Source organism: Danio rerio, chromosome 15, assembly GCF_052040795.2.
Source record: "Danio rerio strain M-AB ecotype USA chromosome 15, GRCz13ab, whole genome shotgun sequence".
NCBI lineage: Eukaryota > Metazoa > Chordata > Actinopteri > Cypriniformes > Danionidae > Danio > Danio rerio.
In genome coordinates, this window is record NC_141035.1 from 39467842 (window position 1) to 39491249 (window position 23408).

General features: G+C 36.3%; 1 protein-coding gene across 10 annotated transcripts in view; it reads right to left on the reverse strand.

Annotated features, from left to right (window-relative positions):
- The window catches only part of nphs1 (NPHS1 adhesion molecule, nephrin), a 486431-nt gene that overhangs the window by 13243 nt on the left and 449780 nt on the right, over positions 1 to 23408 (reverse strand). For 9 of the 10 annotated variants that reach the window (XM_087283293.1, XM_087283292.1, XM_087283289.1 and 6 more), the window contains 6 exon segments: positions 21191 to 21353; positions 19569 to 19725; positions 17845 to 17996; positions 11734 to 11845; positions 9369 to 9550; positions 2055 to 2111 (listed from right to left, as the gene is read on the reverse strand). In XM_087283293.1, the coding sequence (XP_087139419.1) occupies positions 2055 to 2111; positions 9369 to 9550; positions 11734 to 11845; positions 17845 to 17996; positions 19569 to 19725; positions 21191 to 21353 (823 nt within the window). 10 annotated transcript variants of the gene reach the window in all.

Genomic DNA, 23408 nt, shown 5'->3' on the forward strand with positions numbered 1-23408 from the left:
TAAAGGGGCTAATAATGTATTTATCGGTGCATATAAACAAAACAGATTTATTAAACAGATATATTTATTAAAATAATATTTAAGTCACCAAACATCTGTAGAAATTGAAAATAATACAAATAAATTCAAGCTAAATATTGCAAAAATTAATTACGACCTAGACAATTTCAACAAAAATTGTCAATTTTTTGCTTCTCTTGATTCTTCCTCTTTAAAAAGCAAAATAATATATGATTGAGCCTTGATTTTTAATTATTTAATTTGGACAGTAAGGTCTGACTTTGCTTAGACAAAAGTCTTGTCACTTAACAAAAAATAATGTACAGCATAAAAAATAAAGTCATGGTGCAGTGGAAAAATATTTTATATTGTGTATGACTCCCATAAGCTTACCATAATCTCTGCAATGACTCAAATAACTTAATAATATAGTCATCTCGAATGGCAAAGAAAGCGCTCTTGCAGGACTCCCAGAGTTCATCAAGATTCTTTGAATTTATCTTCAATGCTTCCTTCTTCACGTTACCCCAAACATGCTCAATAATGTTTATGTCTGGTGACTGGGCTGTCCAATCATGGAGCACCTTGACCTTCTTTGCTTTCAGGAACGTTGTGGAAGCTGAAGTATGAGAAGGAAGCGCTATCCTGCTGACGAATTTGCCCTCTCCTGTGGTGAGCAGCACAAACGTTTTGACATCTCAGACTGTTGATGTTGCCATACACTCTGCAGATCTCTCGCATACCCCCATACTGAATGTAACCCCAAACCATGGTTTTATCCTTTACCAAACTTAACTGATTTTTATGAGAATCTTGGGTTCATACAGGTTCCAATAGGTCTCCTGCAGTGATGATCGGGATGCAGTTCTACAGATGATTCATCTGTAATTCTACCTTTTGCCACTTTTCCAAATGATCAACTAGAAGTCAAGTTATTATTTGTAGCTCTTACTACTGGTATCGATGACAAGACTTTTGTCAGGCAGTGTACTATACATTATATGTGCTATACATCAAAAACATTGTACATTTAATAAATAATATAAAGTTTTTTAGCTAACAATAATATCTCAGACGGTTACTTTAGTTTTTAAGTAATGCTAATCAAACTGTGCTTTAGAGTAAAATTCCTATATGCACCCTGACATAATAAATTCACTAAAAATCTCCCCAAAACACCAGTTGCTAAAACCTATTTGCACAAAACAGCTCAGAATGGCATTAGTTTGAGTTAGCGAGAGAAGAAATCGAGAATCATTTGTTTGCCACTCGGGCAGACATTCTTTCATCCGATGTAATGACATTCCGACACTTTAAAGCATGACTTCAAATACTTCTTGGGCATAAGATATATTAATGGCAGCTGTTCTGAAAAATCCCACATATATATGTACAAGATGTTGAAAAATGCCTTGGGTTGAAGGCGCACAACTATGCATCACTGTCTTGTTGGATTTGCAATACTATATGTCACAGTTTTGAGGAAGAGAGCGTGTGATTGTACGGATTTGACACGCTCGAGTCATGCCTCGCCGCGTGAAAATACCTCCGATGCCGCATGAACTAGTTTATTCACACAGACGAGAGACATTGATGAATCTCTCTCTGAAAAAAAAAAAGGAAAAATCCCTCACACAGTGTATCATTCCCAAATCAAACTGATGACATTGGAACTATCCGAGGAAATTGAAAACCCTAATGAATCTTTTCTACACAAACCCAATCAAAATGCAAAGCAGTATCTGGCGGACCTCGAATTCGCCGCGAGCTAATGTCAGTTTATTCTCTATCCCGAACCAAGGGTCAATAACTGCCACTGTGTCCCATTAAACAGCACCAAAGCGTTCAGGATTATAGCCTGAGCAAAACTGCACCAAACCGCAGCGGGGAAAACATTGAGCCCCAAGGCTTTATGAAAGCACATGAAACGGGCCGGTAAAGGCCATGGAAAGCTGAAGTACGAGCTGAGAAATTGATCTGAATTCTGGGGTGTCAGGCCTTTTCTACATTTGATAAATAGCAGCTGCAGTGAGCCGGAGGAAGAAATGCAGCACCTGCAAGAGCCGAGTCCTGGTCCGCTGTGGAGACCCCGCCGTCAGCTTCCTTCGCATCTGAGAGCAAAACAGAGAGAGGTAAATCACTAAAACGCAGGGGTTACAGAGTGCAGTCACTTTGTTCTGCTCTGACCGTGAGTCTAAAATCAGAACATCAAAAAAAATAACAGGGACTTTTGAAGCACTGATGCTACGGTTAGATAGAGCTTAAGGTAAAAAATGGAATGTTTGGACATTCGTATAACACAAGTTAATGGATAACGGCAATTGAGAATCATTTGAAAGCTACAGGAAAAGCTAAAAGTGAGGTTTTAACATTGATGTGATCTTAGATAAACACTCCACATTTTTAATATATTTATTTTAGATATGCTTAATTTTACAAGTTGCTTAGAGTTATAAAGATGAGTTTTACCATTTTTTTATTCATTCAGCTGATCTCCTGGTCTGGCAATAACACTTTTAGCTTAGCTTAGCATAAATAATTGAATCGGATTAGACCATTAGCATCTCACTCACAAATGTCAATAAAGTTTTGTAGGTTTTTTTTTTCTTTTTAGTTATTTAAAGTTTGACTCTTCTGTAGTTACACTGTGTACTAAGACCGATGAGAAATGGCTAGGAACTTTCATCTCATTTTGGTGTAATAACAAAGGAATTTAACTGCTGTATACTCTCCGAAATAAGAGAAGTATGAGAGCTGTCACTGGGATGGCACCTTTTCAAAAGGTACAAATTTGGTACAAGGGTACCCAGGGGTACATATTAGTACTTAAAAAGTACAAAATTGTTTCTCCTAAAATTTTTAGATATTAATATATACTTTTGAGGTACCAATGTGGACCTTTTAAGTACAAAGGTATACGTTTTGAAAAGGTACCACCCCAGTGACAGCTCTCATACCTTTATTTTTGACAGTGTACCATGGCTACAACAGGAAGATTGATATTGCAAACGGCTTTTATTTACCTAGCTGAAGACACTGCATAATATCATTGTGCTTGCTGCAGCCATGGTACAGCAGCAAAGTTTCTTGATTAATATAAGCCAATGGTCTAATTCAATTTAATAGTTTATGCTAAGCTAAAAGGTCTCCTGCCAGACCTACAGACTAGCTGAATGTATTAAAAATTGCTAAAATTCAACTGTTTCACTCTAGGGGACTTGTAAAAGGAGATAATGTAAAAAAAAAAAAAAAAAAAAAGAGTTTTTTTCAGTAGTATTATCAGTAGCCACAGGTTTTCATTTAGTAATAATTGAGTTTTACAATAATCAAGTAAACAGCAAATTTTGAATTTAGGTTGTCATCCAGGTAATAATCTATTTTACTTTCCAAATACTGTTTCGAGAAGCTTCAAATAATTTGCAAATCATTTGTTTTGAACCAGTTTTAAGCTCCAAATGTCACTTTTTCAGAAACAACAAGGCTTGATACGTACGTTATAAAATTGTTTAAAATGTCATTGCTTCACATTTGCAAATGCAAAACAATGGTATACTCAGATAGGACTGTCCTTTGTGCAACAACATTGGTCTGTTTAAGATCCAATTTATTATTATTATTATTATTATTATTATTATTATTATTATTATTATTATTATTATGAGATTAATTGTGTTTTTTGTGCACTTTAGGTTATGTATGGATAGATGTTGGTTTGGTATGACAATGCTGATTGACCATCACAATTACAATTTAAACATACAATTTAGTACGATTTGCGCATCACCCAATGCCGACTGGGGTTTGGGGTGGGGTTTGGTGCCACGCCTCCTTTTTAAAATCTTACATTTTCGTGTGAATTTGTACGAATTAGCTACTAAACTGACAAAACGTAAACAACTTACGTTTCCTCATGAGATCAGGCTAAAATGACAGTGTGGAAATATATCTAGTAATGTTTATACTTACAGTAAAAGAAAATGAGTGAAACATACAAAATAAACTTTTTACATTAACTAAATGAAATGATAATTACTTTTTTGGTAATGTTTGTGTAATACATGCTTTAAATTTATGTATTTATTTAAATTACATCTAATATATTTAGGTTTTCTTTGTTATGTTAGACATTTAGTGTATTCTGACCTGATTAGCTATTTTCGACTTACTTTAGGTCAAACTGTGCAAACTACGCATAGAATTTGACTTTACTTTTAGGCTTTATGTAGAAACAAACACCTATTTTCTGAGAAATTAGTTTTGTGAACTCTTACGGTGCTCTAAATCTGCCGGTTTCAGACTGTTGAATGACTTTTTTTCTTGCATAGGCTGATTGGCACGACTATGCACTCACAATGGTATGAACTATTATAGGGGTGGTCTAATATCTATTATTTATATTATTAACATTATTATTTAAAATACAGCTACGACTCCATACATCTTGTTTTGACGTCCTTTAAGGGGGATCAAACCTTAATTGGGGGGTCAACCCTTTCCCCAAACACCCCTGTGATTCACATCCTGAGTTTATTCATGTAATAAATATTAAACTAATATACTGGCATGGATGTAAGCAAACATCAGATGTTATATTACCTTTCGTAAAAATTGCCACGTCAAAATTTGTCAGTGTCTACATGTTGGTAAAATCCAATCAAATTGCAAGCATTTTGGCGCTGCTTGCCTTCCATAGAGAAATACGTTGGGCTTTGAAGTCCATTAGAGTGGACAGCAATTACAGAGTGGAAAATAATGAATTCCACTGAAGGCACAGAGGTACCAATGTGTAAAATCAAAGATTATAGACTTAGTCTAGCCTGAAAAGCCCAATTGTGATGTGTAAAGACTTGAGTCAAAGTAAATGGCATATTTAATTTGACACAAACGAAAACGAGGCACTTGAATGGACTGCACTCTCACACACTTGTTTTCATTTGCATTAAATTACATATGGCTCCTGCTGTACTAAAGCCAGCAGAAATAAGGTGACTGCAGAAATAAGTGAAAAAACTTCATGTTTTTATTAGTCTAGTTTTTGGCTTTTAAAACAAAATAATATGCCATGAATGTTTAGGTATTTTATTTATTTTTTTATTATTGAGGACTGTGTAGACTAGCCTGTTGTACTAGTAGCCATTTACAAGGTTTATTTTGCTAGTGCACACTGTTAGTTTTTAGGCAAACAATTCATACATCCAAGTTAATCCACTTTGTTTTGGGAATCTTCAATCCAAATCTGAGTGGCAGTGCTTTTCTGTTAAAGCAATTTAGTACGATTTGCTCATTACCCAATGATAGTTATGTCACGGTCGGTGAGGGGAAAAGGAGCGAGGACTCAGGTGCAGCAAAAATGGGTTTTTATTAATTATAAAATGAAAACAAAAAGGCAAAACAAACAACCCCGAGGGGGAAAACTCTAATAAAACAAATAAACGAACAAACGAACTTGACTGGACTGGCAGGACAAGACAGGGCTGGACACAACAAGACAGGAAACTATCGACGACGAACTGGCAAAGGACTGAAAACATGAGGGGGATTATAAAGCAAAACGTAAATTGACACACAGGTGAACATGACAAACTAATAATGAGTAAACAAGGAGGGTGGGACTAGACAATAGATGGGAGAGCGCATGACACAGAGAGACAATGCAAGCCATGCGCTCACATAACACAACACTGAAGCACACGACAAAAGCACGTGACCACAATGTAAACACCGAGCCACGTGCTTTGACAAAAGATGCAAGACACGAGCACACGATGAATGAAAACACTCACCGTGCGCTCACACACGCAGCGTGCATGCTTCATCCCAGCGCCGACCAAAACCGAAACCAACAAGACTGAGACGCTGGGAATGAAACACCATGCTGCTGACAGACGAAAACACAAACACTAGTACAAGAGCGCGTGCGTCTGACGGACGCAGTGCGTGCGCGGCCACATCAAGCGGCAGCGCACACTCTGCGTACACCCTTGACGGCGCGCGCGCACACAGACACAGAAACAGAACCAGACATGGGTAGTGTCAGAGCTCATTTACAAGACCAGAGTGGCAGAACCCAGACAAGTTAGGGTTAGGAGTGGGGTTGGGTGCCACGCCTCCTTTTTACAATCGTACATTTTCGTACGACTGAACTCGTACGAATTAGCCACTAATCTGACAAAACGTAAAATACTTACGTTTCCTCGTGAGATCAGGCTGCAATGTCACACTCGTAGTATTGAGATGTGGCTGTATATCTCTGTATATCTCGTGCCAACACACGCCTCCCACCAGGGAAAATATACAGCCACATTGCACTGCTTCTTGTGTGATATTGCTCATATACATGATTATACATGGTATATATTATTATTATATTATGACTGAATAATAAGTATGGTGAAATTGTGAAAAAAGAGTGAGTAAAAAATAGCAGAATTCGACTATAAATAGTTCATTATGGTTAAATACCTCCAGTTTGCCTGTAGTAATATGGATGAACTCTGTGGCGGAGCCGTGTTGAGTTTTCAGTGTACTTCCGTCAGCTGCCTGTGCTCATGACTAATTTGTTTTGCAAATCAAATGCTATGACATTACAATTGCAGAATTCATTATGTTTGCCGAGGGAATGTAGCTTATCATCATTTATCATACATCACACGGTTTTGTTTTCTGTCTCTCTCGCTCTCCTGCTCCATCTTTCTTACTCTCTCTCACACACCCAGCAAAATACCGACAGAAATAAGCATTGAGAAAACACACTGGCACACTGATTGGTGTAGACGTTCAGCCGCTCGGCTTATTTGCATGAGGCTCGGCCGTGATCTTTGCCTTACAAATGAGATGTGATTGGTCAGATTGATGAATGGCTCATCAAATCAGTGCAAAACGTAAAGCCTGTTTCTAAACCTGCAATAAAAACCATCACGGTTGAAACCCCAAAGATGATTCATTTGGTTTATGTGTCATGTTTTGACATAGCATTTATATTTTAAAAAATATCCAAATGTATTTTTGTTAATAAATACCCACATTTATATTTTGTTGGTAGAGTTTATAAAGTGTTTAAACATTTTATTTCAATTAATATTATTTTGATTGTTTATTTTTGTCTGTCTATTTTAATATTAGTCCTTTTTATCTACACATTTACATTAAATTACTTTAAATTTAGCTTTCATTCAGAGGAGTCTAAGCACTATTAAAACCGTGTCTATTTTTACCTTTTGCAAGTGAGATGTGATTGGTCGGATCGATGAATGGCTCATCAAATCAGTGCAAAAGGTTAAGCCTGTGTCTAAACCTGCAATAAAATCATTGTGGTTGAAACTCCAAAGACAAATGATTTGGTTTATGTGTCACATGTTTTTACATTGAATTTCTATATTTTTAAAATACCTGCATGTAATTACATCTGTGTGTTTGCAATACAAAAAGATCACAATACTACAGTGTAGTTATTTTTTGATGTCAGCACAAGTGGGACTGAAATTAGAAAATGTTTAACCCTTTAACCATCAGCTCTATTGAAAATGACAAATTCAATATAAATAGTTGGAAATCTCTTTTGTTTAGTGAAATAAAAAATGGATGTTTAAGTTCATGAAAATAATATAACAATAAATGTGTATGTTATCATATCATTTTATATAAATATGTATTTTATAAAACTAGTTTACCCTAAAATTGATGGAAAATCTAAGCAAAATATTTGAACAAATTAAAATTCCAAATTTGAAGTTGATATCTCAAAAAATAGTTTTCAATAGGATTTAGTTTCAGCACAGTACCAGGGGTGGCCAAACTTTGTCCTGGAAGGCCAGGGTCCTGCACAGTTTAGCTCCAACTCTAATCAAACCACCTGCTTATAAATTTCTAGTGCTGTTAGCATGTCTAGCATGTTAAGCTGTGCTTAATTAGTGTTGGAGCCAAACTGTGCAGTAGAGATCTGCGCGGGACTAAATTTTGACTCCCGCTCCCGCCCGCACCCGCCAGGTTTTAGCCCGAACCCGACCGCTCCCGCTTATATTAAGAATTTATTGTCCCGCTGCCCGACCCGCCCCGTTTTCTGGCCGCCGCGCCCGATCTCGCTAAAGAGCGGGGGAGAACAATCCCTGCACACACACACAGACAAATCTCTATCTCTCTCATACACTAACACACACACAAGCACCAAGCAGACACACAGGCGTTTGCTGTTATATCAACTCAAAGGCTTGTAATACCATGTATCAAGTACCAATGTAATACCAAAAGGTTTTATATAAAGGTATATAAATACTGAGTCGCGCCAGCTCCGGGCCGCAGCGCACATTACTCTCGGGCCGATTCCGGTGTGGATGCGGCAGCGTCGGCTCGCTTATGGAATCGGGCAGTGAGTCCACAAGCATCCGGAGTCCGGCAGCCGGAGCCAGGTTGAGTGGTAAGTCTCCGGCAGGCGAGAATCTAGCCGGAACTGGCCCGAGTGTATTTTGCTATCTGGGAAAGCTCTCTCTCTCTCTCTCATTCGCGCACGCGCACTAACATACACACACACACAAGCACCAAGCACACACACAGGCAAAGCTCTCTCTCTCTCTCTCTCTCTCTCTCATTCGCATAGCAATATCCGCGATATTGCTAGACAGCCCGCTCCCATCCCAAATTAAACCCGTTGACGACCACTCCCGCGATTTATTCGGAAATTTATTCCCGCGCCGCAGAAATCTGGTCGGGTCCTGCGGCGCCCGCGGGAGAGCCGCGGGAATGCAGACCTCTACTGTGCAGGGCACCGGCCCACCAGGAACAAGTTTGGCCAACCCTGGTTTAAGTAATATGAACAATACTTTTTACAATATTTGTGAAATAGATATCTAATTCTAAAGAAGTATGGGCAGTTTAGTGGTATTTGATTTAGATTTAGAATCTAAAACAATGTTTAAAAACAACATTACTAAGAATCTTTAGTTTTTTTCCACAATGGTAATAATATATGACAAAATATACATGTTCAGACCATTTTTGTTAGATTTAGATTTGGATTTAATTGCTCATGGAGAGTGACAGTAAAGGGTTCAATTTAGTGTTTTTATTATTATTACTGTTATGGTTATTTATTGTTATCATTTGTTTTCATATTAACCTTTTCTTACTTTCCTTTTAATAACTTAAAATTTCAATTTCACTCAGTGTAGACCAGACACTAATAAAACAGCGTCTGTTTTTGCCTTACAAATGAGATGTGATTGGTGGAACTGATAAATGGCTCATCAAATCAGTGCAAAGAAAAATACAAATTTCTAACCTGAAAGCAAAACCACCAAGGTCGAAACCCAAATGATGATTAATTTTGTTTATGAGTCTGGGAAGTTTTATAAGACAGGCTGGCCTGACCGTACCAGCAGTGGTGACCATCAGGATCTTGTTGTTGTCTGCATAGCTGCTCTCTCCTATTGAATTGAGAGCGTTGACTGAGAAGTTGTACATAGTTGAAGGGTTGAGGCCTGTGACTGTATATACAGTAGCTGTTGGAGGAAACACGTCTACATACATGTAGCTTGCAGATCCTGCCCACTGGTACCTGTCAAACAGATGGGAATGTTTTTACGCGTTATCTTTCATTATTATTTATAGCAAACATTTCTAAAAGATTTACTTACTTAGCTTTCTTAATAAATTTTATGTTTTTAAATGATTCTTGAATTTTATATAATTTTGATTTTTGTTTTAAGCATTAATACATTTTTGGTAAAATTTTACAATAAGTCTTAGTGAAGAGGATAACTTTGGACTTTAATAATTAATGTATGAGTAAATGACATGAGATGAATACAATTTAGCAAAGTATTTTTATAAATATCCTCTTCTACATATATCCTCCAAGTCTGAGGCCATGGTGCTCCACCGGAAAAAGGGGGTTTGCCATCTCCAGGTTGGAGTAAAATCCAATTATCTTGGGGTTTTGTTCACGAGTGAGAGAAGGATGTAACGTGAGATTGACAGGCGGATTGGTGCAATGGCAGCAGTAATACGGTCGATGTATTGGTCCGTTGTGGTAAAGAAGGAGCTGTGTCGAAAGGCAAAACTCTAGATTTACTGGTCAATCTACATTCTTACTCTCACCTATGGTCATGAGCTTTGGGTCATGACCGAAAGGACAAGATCTTAAATACAATCGGCTGAATGAGTTTCCTTCGCAAGGTTGCAGGGCTACCCTTATAGATAGGGTGGGGAGCTCTGACACCCAGGAGGAGCTCGGAGTAGAGCCGCTGTTCCTCCACATCAAGAGAAGTCAGGTGAGGTGGCTCGGGTATCTGTTTTGGATGCCTCCTGGAGGTGCTCTAGGCATGTCCCACTGGGAGTAGGACTCAAGTAAGACCCAGGACATGCTAGAGAGACTGTGTCTCTTGGCTGGCCTGGGAGCACCGTGGGATCCCCCCGGAGGAGCAGCAGGAAGTGTTTGGGAAGAGGGAAGTCTGGGGTTCTCTCTTGAGACTAATACCCTTGTGAATGAAAATGAATGAAAAAACGAACGAATAAACAAATAAATAAATATACTATTTTATTTTGCGGCACGGTGGCTCAGTGGTTAGTAAAATCACCTTACAGCAAGAAGGTGACTGGTTCATGTCCTGGCTGGGCCAGTTGGCATTTCTGTGTGGACTTTGCATGTTCTCCCCATGTTCCTCCAGGACTAATGGTTTCCCCCAGAGTCCAAAGACATGTACTATTAGTGAATTGGATGAACTAAATTGGCCATAGTGTTTTTCCTGCAAGACGGCCTCGGCTGGAGAAAAACAACTTCTCCCGGATAGCAAGATAAGGAGACGCTCTGAAATTCCTGCTCCCTGTCAAGGACACCTGTTGGACTCTACAGGCTTACACACACACACAGCTACAGATAGACAATCACCACTTAGCCCCTCATCCCATGCCTTCAATATATATTCACTATACAGAAGTATAGTGAATATGTAACAAATAAAGGCCTGATTGAAACTGAAATTGAAATTGTGTGTGAATGAGTGTCTATTTCCCAGCACTGGGTTACAAATTTGATGAATGAATGAATAAATAATTTTAATAAGAAAAATTAATATAGACATTATTTTATTTATTACTTTAAAATAAATGTGCATTAATAATATTTGACACTAAATTATGTAAAATATGTATAGTAAGGTTACATTTTTTAAACATTAATTTCAATGGTAACAAACCACCAGTGAAAGCTATTTATTTATATTTTATTTAATTTGTTTTACAAATAAAAAAGAATCTACATCCACAGCTTATATTATAATAAAATGGGCTTGGGCTAACATAATCTAACAATAAATTGTGAATTAAAATTACTGCAACTGGAGTTTTTCTTTTATATTGTTTCTTTTTTATATAATTTTTTGCCATGTTTTTCAATGCTTGCAAATTGTAAATTTACATTACATTGTAAAACTCTTAATAGCTAATTGTAATCCTTGGTTGTATGTTTGCACTCCTCACATATTGAATCCCACACTTTCAAACCTGATGCCAAACATTTGGACAAAACATGCCTCATTTACAATACAAAAATAAACACAGCTGCATTTACTATGAGGTAATCACATCACACTTCATTTACATAGAAAGTAATGTTTATACATCAGTCAAAGTGAAAGGTGTGCAGCACTGTTGACACACTCCAGACTGATTGATATAACACACCAACAACACACACCACATGTTTCAGACACCTCACAGCGGCATTTATGACAGCTTCACCTGACACGGAAGATCTGTGTCAAACCACCGTCAAATCCAGGCATCCACTCCAGAGTAACGGAGGTCTGGTCGACACGGAGCAGCTTCAGGTCTGATGGCGGATCAGGGTGGTCTGAGAGACAGAGAAACACAGAGCATTTAACAACAACTAGTGCCTAAAGGGCCGTTCACAACAGGGCCACAACATGACCAGACTGCTTCCTGCTGATAGAAAGACAACAGTAACTCAAATAACCACTCGTTACAATCGAGGTCTGCAGAAAAGCATCTCTGAATGCACAACATGTCCAACCTTAAAACAGATGGGCTACAGCAGCAGAAGACCGAACCGGGTGCCACTCTTGTCAGCTAAAACAGGCACTGTACTCAAAGGGCCTCCACAGTCACCAGATCACAATCCAATGGAACACCTTTGTGTTGTGGTGGAACGAGAGATTGGCATCATGGATGTGCAGACAACAAATCTGCAGCAACCGCGTGATGCTATCACGTCAATATGACCCAAAATCTCTGAGGCATGTTTCCAGTACCTTGCTGAATCTATGCCACAAAGGATTAAAGGTGCAGTAGGTGATTGTCTTCAGAAACATTTTTTGTTGTGCTGGTTGAAAGTCTCTTCACAGTTCAATAGTAATGATTACAGTAAATGATCTAAATGTGTTTATATGTATTTTTATATTCTGGGTAAAGCATTAAACAAAAAAAATGTTCATCCAATTAAATAGAGTCGGACCGTCATCTCCCTTAATTCCGATAAGCTGGTCAGACTGTCTGTCAACATATAGATTCCGACTTCTGTGCATGTGTTCACGCAGATCCGCCATTAGCGCGTGCCCGTCTGCATCACAAACGCATGCGCGCGAGCGAGCTGCGGGCCGCTCGCAGATGCCGAGTCGGAGCCGGATGCGCCGGAGGACAGCCGAACTCGGGCCGATTACTGTAAAGCAATGCACGGGTATAATTCGCTCTTAAAGCAGCCGCGCGGTCACGAGACGGACTGGGAGAAATCAAATGCTGAATTGAAACTTTTAAATACCTGAATCAATGTTGGAGTTACTTTAGCACGCTGGAGGAAGGACGACATTATGGCTGAAGTATTACTGTTAGACAGGTAATGTTCTGATTTGAAACTATTTTGTTATATTGTGTTCTGTTATGAATGACTTATATGCACAGACGTGTTGTTCAGCCACTGAAATATCCTGGTGAAAGATTGATGTGATTATTTTCAGTTTCATAAGGTTCTTTGTCAGCATCTATAATGTAGATTTATATTTAGTTTAACAAAAAAACACCAGCAAATAGCGATATACCGCCTAACCTGCTTTATTGAGCTGAAGTTGCTTTTATATTCACATTGGGTCATTTTTGAACAATGATAGTCTTCCTATACTGTTTACCATGCTACTCTGAATATTCGCTCTGAAATAGCATGTGGCTAAGTATAATAAATGTAATCCCTGCACGGTGCTGGCACTAACTAACTGGCGAATGACCTAAACTAGTGGGTTGTCTGTCGGCTGTTGCGCGCGATCGCGATTTCAGGGGGTGTGGCTTTGAATCACAGTCCCTCCCCGCCGACCAAAGATAATATGCTAAGCGGTTAGCTTTTTGGCAGATCACCTACTGCACCTTTAAGGCAGTTCTGAATGCAAAAAGGGGTCCAACTCGGTACTAGTAAGGTGTACCTAATAAAGTGGCCGGTGAGTTAACCTAGTTGAGCTATAGAAGAGAAATGAACAGACAATACTGTACAGAGAGACAGAAATAATGGGTCAATACACTTCACCATGAAACCGCTCAATTATCTTGTTGGCACTGGTGGGGCAAGGGAAAGGGTCAGGCCAAAAATCACAAAAATTGCAAGGAGCCAAATTCTGCACCACTTCATTCCCCGGTGGACTGATGATAAGAAGCACATCAAATTTATTATCGCTGCGTCAGATTAATTATGAATATTCACCGCAGTTAAAAACAGAGAAGGAGGTGTGGACAAAAGAGGCGGATATTAGATTGTATTTCAGGGTTTTTATGATAAACATTAAACTTGCCTGCCTGAGTCGATTCCACAGAGGAAAAGAAAGAGAGAGAGAGAGAGAGAGAGAGAGAGAGAGAGAGAGAGAGAGAGAGAGAGAGAGAGAGAGAGAGAGAGAGAGAGCTGATAACAGCAGAAAAACATTCAAGATTACTACTAGAAACAGAGATCTAAAGAAATATTCCGGGTTCAGCACAAGTGCATCTGTTTCCACGGCAAATCATTGAACTCTATCCTGTGTTCATTAAAAAAGTAACAAACAAATAAGTAAATCTGAGGCTCCAGGGAGTGCAGAGATGGTTCATGGAATTTTTGGAAAGAAATGACATTAAAATGTATAAATAAATTTAAATAAATTACTAATTAACTAAATCATTTACAATAATAATAAAAAAACTAAATAATATAAAGATAATTGTGATAAATAAAAAAGATAAATGCATGCATAATTGTGAAAACCTTTGATTAAAATAATAATTTATGCACAATACAGAACAATAATAATAAATAATATTATATTTATTAATAATAAATGAATACAATCATTTATGCAAACTATGATTAAGATAAATAAATAATTTATAATTTGATTATGATAATGGACAAAGAAAATCAAAATAACTTCTTTCATTCACTCATTAATTCACTCGTTTATTCGTTCATTTATTCACTTACTCATTCGTTCGTTCATTCATTCATTCATTCATTCATTCATTCATTCATTCATTCATTCATTCGTTCGTTCATTCACTCATTCATTTGTTTGTTCATTCATTCCTTTGTTTGTTGATTTGTTCATTAATTCGTTTGTTCGTTGGTTCATTTGTTTGTTCACTCGTTTGTTTGTTCATTCATTCATTCAATCATTCATTGGTTTATTTGTTAGTTGTTTGCTTGTTCATTCATTCGTTCATTTAAACATTCATTCGCTCATTCATTCATTCATTCATTCATTCATTCATTCATTCATATTAAGACTTTTAGAAACTTTTGTTTTCAGTTCACATTTTCATTTTTAATTATGAGCTATATATTACATTAAACTTATTATATTAAAAATGATTTTATATCACATCACATCACTTCACGTCATATCATATCATATCATATCATATCATATCATATCATATCATATCATATTATGAGCTATAGATTATACATTTGTCAATGACATTACAGTTTTTCTTGTTTGCTTCGACCTGATTAAAGAAACTAGGTTCCACTTCATTTTCATTATCACTATCCCAGCAGAGCAGAAGACAGGTCTTGCAAATGTGTAAACCCTTTCTCATTTGGTTGACACATTTTCCCCACCATTTTTCAAAACATTTAACACTGATGTCATTCAAGCAGTCCAAACTCCATTGTTTTAGGTATGGTAACCAAACAGAAACCATCTATTCCTAACCATTAGAAACTACCAAGATCAGTATGAATTCACTGAAGCACTGTTTTGACACTCCTTCACACAAATCTTCAATTAGCAATCAGTCTGCAAACCTCATAATAATGGTGGAAGGTCTGTGTTGTTCTGTGCCAGCATGGATGAAGGAGGTCAATAGTGGCTATGTCCTAGAGTATACTCCCAAAAGATTTGACTGTATATTGATTTACATGTGTTTTCTCTAATATTTACAGGAATTTTATTTTTTTGTCAGTTTTTTTTTTTTTAACAGTATTTCAGTTTTCAGCCACAGTTTGAAAAATGTCCTGAATTCAATATAAATTTAATCAAAGCATTTCTTATTCTGGATCCAATTCTTTGCAAAAAAGGCAAATTTGACAGCCCAAATAGAAAGACAACAAACAGCATTGGCAATAGGCTACAATGGCAAGCAATGGTGCACTGAATTCTGTATTTTGTATTTTGTTGTCCATTGTGTAATGATTAATTGAAAGAGTTCATATACTTGTTTTCAAGTTGTGTTGTTTGAAGATAAAACTAGCTTTTGTTGCATATTTTAAATGTTTTGACACGGTATGTGCCTTTTGCAAGCAAAATGTGTCATTTTGACCATGAGTGCTTCTGTTTAGGCCTGTGTGTTAACTGTTTTGAAAATGTGGAGTTTCAGTTGACGGCTGCATCAAAGCAATTGAGAAAAACTGTAAAACAACCTCATCAACCAAATATGAACAAAGCGAAATAACAAATCTAATATGACTAAAACATGAACAAAATGCCTTATTATTCTATATGTAAGAAATTACCTGATGACTCCTCTGAGATGTTCTAAAGAAACAAAGAGGTTGTTTGCAATCTAAAAAAGGTAACAATCTAAAAGTATTAAAGAGAGAGCCAACGGTCACTGTGAGAGAGCAGTGTCAGATCGATCAAACCAATTGTTGTGTAAACAAAGGGACAGAGTGAGAAAGACCGGACGTTGATTACCACAACTGAATAATTAATATCACAATTGGTGCTGCGGCTGAGCAAAACAAAATCTCATCGCTTTCATGGCTCTGCTCATCATCTTTGTGTGCGTTTATGAGTCGCTGACACCCAATCGCTCGTGTCTGTTTGTTTTCATTCATTATGATTTTATTTATTCATATATTCATGCTAATTCCCGCTCACCTTTGAATGTGGGTCAAGAGAAGGTGAGAAGCTGACCGCTCATCGAATGCTTTCAGTCATACCAGAAGCTGTGTTAGGCTTTCTTATCATCTACAATTTTTAGCAACAGGGTTGTACAATTGTATTTCTTTCATTCCTTTATCCATTTATTTATTCATTTACCCATTCATTCGCTCATTCATTGTCTTTCACTCATCCATTCATTTATTTATTCGCTCATTCATTCGTTCATTCTTTCATTCATTCATTCGCTTATTCATTCACTCTTTCGCTCATCTATTAATTTATTCGCTCATTCATTCATTCATTCATTCATTCATTCATTCATTCATTCATTCATTCATTCATTCATTCATTCACTCTTTTGCTCATTCATTCATTTACTCGCTCATTCATTCATTTGCTCATTTGGTCTTTCATTCACTCTTTTGCTTATCCATTTATTTATTTGCTCACTCATTCATTTGCTTATTCATTCACTCTTTTGCTCATCCATTCATTTATTAGCTCATTCATTCATTCATTCGCTCATTCATTCACTCTTTTACTCATCTATTCATTCATTCATTCGCTTATTCATTCACTCTTTCGCTCATCAATTCATTTATTCGCTCGTTCATTCATCCATTCGCTCATTCATTCACTCTTTCACTCATCCATTCATTTATTCGTTGATTCATTCATTCATTCACTCTTTTGCTTATTTATTCATCCATCTATTTACTCATTCATTCATTCATTCATTCATTCGCTCATTCATTCACTATTTCGCTCATCCATTAATTTATTCTCTCATTCGTTTGCTCATTCATTCACTCGTTCACTCATCTATTCATTTATTTGATCATTCATTCATTCATTCATCCATTCATTCATTCATTCATTCATTCATTCATCCATTTAGTCACTCATTCATTTGCTAATTAATTTCTTTATTCATTTATTTATCAAAAAAGTATAATAAGACCTTGTTTATTAACTTGTTTTCAGTTTACATTTTCATTTTTGTTTATGAGCTATATATTATATTATATTGTATTTTATTATATTATTGTGAGCTATAGATTATGAATTTATTTGTTTCAGTGAAAAACTGCTAAATATGAACAAAGTAATATCAAAAACTATATATCTAATGTAAGACTAAAATATGAACAAAAGACCTTAGAAATTGTAATTCTGGTAATAGTCTTCTAACTTATGTTTTCGATACTATAGAATGATAGCTTGCTGTACTCATATCTGTAAGACCAAAGATAACAATATTATTTTACACATTTTTAAGAAGAAATCTGTCCTCTCTAAAGCCTCTTGCACACACAATTTCATTGATAGCAAACGCAGCTTGATCATTTTCAAATCCAAAATACTAAAAAAAAAAAAAACACTGTCAGTTTTGATCTGTCAAAATGAGGGTCAGCCTTCAGATTTTCCCATCACTGCTAAAAAAATATTTGTATAAACATGTTATAGTTAATGCATTTGCCTATCTTGTACATACTGGTGCTGAGGAGCTGGATGTCCAGAGAATCTTCGCCCATGCTGTTGTGAGCGGTGCAGGTGAATATGGCATAGTCCAAAGCCGCGCTTACATTTATGACTGTTAGGATGCTGGTGTGGATGGTGCCTGTCGACTCGGTTGTCTCCTCATACCTGTGTGAGCCCACATAAACACTGATATCAACACTAATAATATGCAAATGTTATATACAAATGTACATTACATTTTATCTCCATAGGGACCAGAGACAAACAGCTACAACTACAAGAACAACTACTACTACTACAACTACTACAACTACAACAACTACTACTTCTACAAATACAACTACCACAACAATAACAACAAAAACAACTACTACTACTACTTCTACTACAAATACAACTAAAACTACAGCAACTACTACTACTGCAACTACAACAACTACAACAACAACAACAACTACTACTACTACTACCACTACTACTACAGCAACTATAACAACTACCACAACAGCTACTACAACAACAACAACTACTACTACTACTACTGATACTACTACTACTACTACTATTACTACTACCACTACTACTACAGCCACGACAACAACTACCACAACAACTACTACAACAACAAAAACAACAACTACTACTACTACTACTACAACTACCACAACGACAACTACTACAAATACAAGTACTACAACAACTACTAATACTACAACAACTACCACACCAACTACTACAACAACTACTACAAACACAACTACTGCAACTACAACAACATCAACTACTTCTACTAAAGCAACAACTACAGCAACAACTACTACTATTACTACTACCACTACAAATACAAGTACAACAACTACAACATCTATGACTAAACCAACAACAACAACAACTACTACTACTACTACTACTACTACAAATACAACAATACCAACAACAACTACTACTACTACTACTACTACAGCAACTACAACAACTACCCAAACAACTACTACAACAACTACAACAAATGCAACTACTACAACTACAACAACTACTACTACTACCACTACTACTACAGCAACTACTACAAATATAACTACTAAAACAACTATTACAACAACAACAACTACTACTATTACTACAACAACTACATCAACTACAACCACTTCAACTACTACAACTATAAATACAACTACTAAAACTATAACAACTACAATTACTACAACTACAACAACAAATACTACTACTACTACTACTACTACAGCAACTAAAACAACTACTACAACATCTAATACTACAAATACAACTACAAGTACTACAACAACAACTACTACAAATACAGCTACTACAACTACTACAAAAACAACAACAACAACAACAACAACTACTACTCCTACAATTACAACAACTACTACTATTACAAAAACAACTACTACAAGTACTACAACAACTACAAATACTACCACTACAAACACAAGTACTACAACTACTAAAACAACAACTACAACAACAAACACAACTACTACAACTACAACACGAACTACTACTACAACTACAGCTGAATTACCTCAATTACTGTTTTACATGGATAATACTGTCAAAAAATTAGCAATATTGACGGAGCAACAAAACAAAACAAAACAAAACAAAACAAAACAAAACAAAACAAAACAAAACAAAACAAAACAAAACAAAACAAAACAAAACAAAACAAAAAACAAAACAAAACAAAACAAAACTTCAAGAGCAAATCACCTGGGGTTGCCGAGGTCCAGCGGGAACCCATTTTTGGCCCATCTAAATTGAACACGAGGAACACCTTGAGCCTGACACACCACATTAGCATCGTTGCTGCCATCCCCTCGACTGGCCACTTTCCTCCACTGTGGCCCCTTCTGAAGATCTGGAGCAACTGCAAGAACACACAACAGGTTCAAACTCATTCATTAGACAGATTCCAGTTGTCCAGACCAGACCATATTACTATTTAATAATAATAATAATTTATCCATAATATACAACATAAAATAAATAAACAAACAAATAAATAAATAAATAAATAAATAAATAAATAAATAAATAAATAAATAAATGAATAAATAAATAAACAAATAAATAAATAAATTAATTAATTAATTAATGCAATTCATTCCTGCATCAAAAAAAGCTATATTTAGAACAGTCTCCAATGCATTTCACAGATCAATATAACACTCATTTAAAATGAGTTAAAACAACACAATTATTGATTTTTGGGGGGACAGCTCAATTGATTTTGTTTAATCCACTTAAATTTGTAAAAACAAATTAAAAAGCTTGATTGCACACAATTCCTTCATGTTGTCCCAACACAAACTTCTTAAGTTAACTTAACTGTTTTTCCAACTTTAAGTGAATTGAACATAAAACAGTGAAGTTACCTAAAAAAAAAACCTCTCAAGAATTGTGTTGATTCAGCTCATTATAAACAAGCAGCTTGAACAGACAACAATATTTTTATTTTTGAGTGTAAATGTTGAAAATAATTGCACCGATTAATATTTTTATGCAGACCCTAATATATACAGAATCATGAACACACACACACACGCACACACACACACACACACACACACACACACACACACACACACACACACACACACACACACACACACACACACACACACACACACACACACACACAGAAGCTGTCACTCATTCATTCATCATCTTGGTCCCTTGTTTATCCTCATAACATCCATGTATAAAAGAACGACATCTTAACTGTCTTTCGTGAAACAGTGTTGTCGTTTAACGTTTAGTAAATTGGAGTCATTTAAAGTAGGGTCAATGTGCAAAAACACGTTATGAATGCATGCTACATTTTCGACTGTACAGTGTGTTTTCTTTTCCTTAAAATGCACAGAGTTTTTAGCTAAGGAACATTTTCATTTGGCAATTAATGACAGTCGGACAGGCTCATCCACTTTTTCAATCTTTTTCAGTCTCCTCATGAAAGCCGGCGTATCAGGGCGCTGCTACATTAAAAACATATGATTCAATTCGCATCATCTGATTGGTTCTCAGGACACAGCGGCTTTTGCTGTCGCTGATGCTGCGATTTAGATGATTTAAAGCAAATCAATTTGTTGAAAATGTACTACATGCCTCTCCCTCTCTCTCTCTCTCTCTCTCTCTCTCTCTCTCTCTCTCTCTCTCTCTCTCTATATATATATATATATATATATATATATATATATATATATATATATATATATATATATATATATATATATTCATGATTCTGGTATGGAAAATGTTTAGGACAGCATTTATTCAAAAATAGTTTAATGGATTTTTTAATGTTAAGTTAAAAAACAAACAAACAAACTCACAGCGTACAATGAGCTGTCCTTCCACACTGCCAGTAGGTGAAATGCCGTTGTCTGCTGTACACTGGTAAACACCTGCACGGTCACGAGTCACCTCATATATAGTCAACACGCCAGTGCCGTCATCTTCACTTTCCTCTCCAAGTTCATCTCTTTCTCCTTCACCCTTTATATTAAAAAGAACTGATTCTATATTTTTTAAATACAATTTGCATTTACATTAATTCAAGTGTCTTATTGAAAACAAATTAAATTTAAATAATTCAGAGCTTGTAAAAAACAAGATTTCTATTTGAAAAATAATAATAAAAAAAAAAAAAAATATATATATATATATATATATATATATATATATATATATATATATATATATATATATATATATACATAAATTTTCCTCTAGCTTATTCCCTTATTTATCAGGGATTGCAACTGTGCAATGAACCGCCAACTATTTAGTTTTAACCAATTTACCTATAGCTCATGTCTTTGGACTGTAGGGGGAAACCAGGTCACCGGAGGAAACAGCAGATCGTCTTGATTAGTGATGCCCAAACTAACAAAGGGCCAAAGTTGGCCTATTATATCCTTTGATTTGGCCCACCAGAGGGAAAATGATTGGAAAGGGTTGGGGAAACCCTTTAACAGAGATTCTTAGTTTTATTTTAAGGTAACCTTTTGTTTGTTTGATTGTTGAGTGACAAAAAAGCGAGCTGAAATTAAATGATTTAATTAAATGTTGTAAATGAATCAGTTTTTTTTTTAAAAATGTACATACTGTCACAACAAATACGAGACAAAGCAGAAGACATCAGCATGCAAATCAATGCAAAGGCTAGTTCAGCATGACTAGGGTATTCAGAATTGCTCCATTGTTTTATAAGTGGAATTTTTTGTATGGTTTTATTGTAATAGGTTCATAAAAATAATAGAAAAATTAGAATGCATAGTAAATACGGTCAAAGTAAATTTTTCTACATATTTTTACATTTTATGAAATAAATTAGAAAATTACCCATGGCATCCTTAATGTAATACAGTTTGCGATGTTTACTTTCAAGCTTGGATTTTGGCCCTTCATAAGAAAAATTTCGGGCACCCCTGGTCTTGACTATATCCTCATGCCTTAATGCATTGAGTTACTGCCATGTGATTGGCTGATTAGAAATGTGCGCTAACAAGCAGTTGGACAGGTGTACCAATAAAAGTGGCTGTGCATATGTGTAAGTACCGGTGAGTGTTTACAGTGCATCCGGAAAGTATTTATAGCGCTTAACTTTTCCCACATTTTTTTTGTTACAGCCTTATTCCAAAATGGATTAAATTTTATTTATACACTCAAAATTCTACACACAATACCCCATAATGACAATGTGAAAAAATACTTTTTGAAATTGTTGCAAATTTATTAAAAATAAAAAACTTGAAAAATAACAAGTACATAAGTATTCACAACCTTTACTCAATACTTTGTTGATGCATCTTTGGCAGCAATTACAGCTTCCAAGTATTTATGAATATGATGCCACAAGCTTGGCACACCTGTCTTTGGTAATTTTTGTCCATTCCTCTTTGCAGTACTTCTCAAGCTTTATCAGGTTGAATTGGAAGTGAAGGTGTACAGCTATTTTCAGATCTCTCCAGAGATGTTCAATAGGATTTAGGTCTGGGCTCTGGCTGGGCCACTCAAGGACATTCACTGAGTTGTTGTAAAGCGACTCCAATGCTATTTTGGCGGTGTGCTTTGGGCAATTGTCCTGCTGAAAGATGAACCGTCACTCCATTCTGAGGTTAAGAGCACTCTGAAGCGGGTTTTCATTCAGGATGTCTCTGTACATTGCTGCATTCATATTTCTCTCTATCCTGACTAGTCTTCCAGTTCCTGCTGCTAAAAAACATCCCAGAGCATGATGCTGCCACCACAATGCTTGTATGTAGGGATGGTATTAGCCTGGTGATGAGCGGTGCCTGGTTTTCTCCAAACGTAATGCCTGGCATTCACTCCAAAGAGTTCAATTTTAGTCTCATCAGACCAGAGAATTTAGTTTCTTATGGTCAGAGAATCCTTCAGATGCCTTTTGGCAAATTCCAGGAAGAAAGTGGCTTCCGTCTGGCAACTCTACCATACAGACCTGATTGGTGGATTGCAACACAGATGGTTGTGCTTCTGTAAGGTTCTCCTCTCCCCAGAGAAATACGCTGGAGCTCAGGCAGAGTGAAC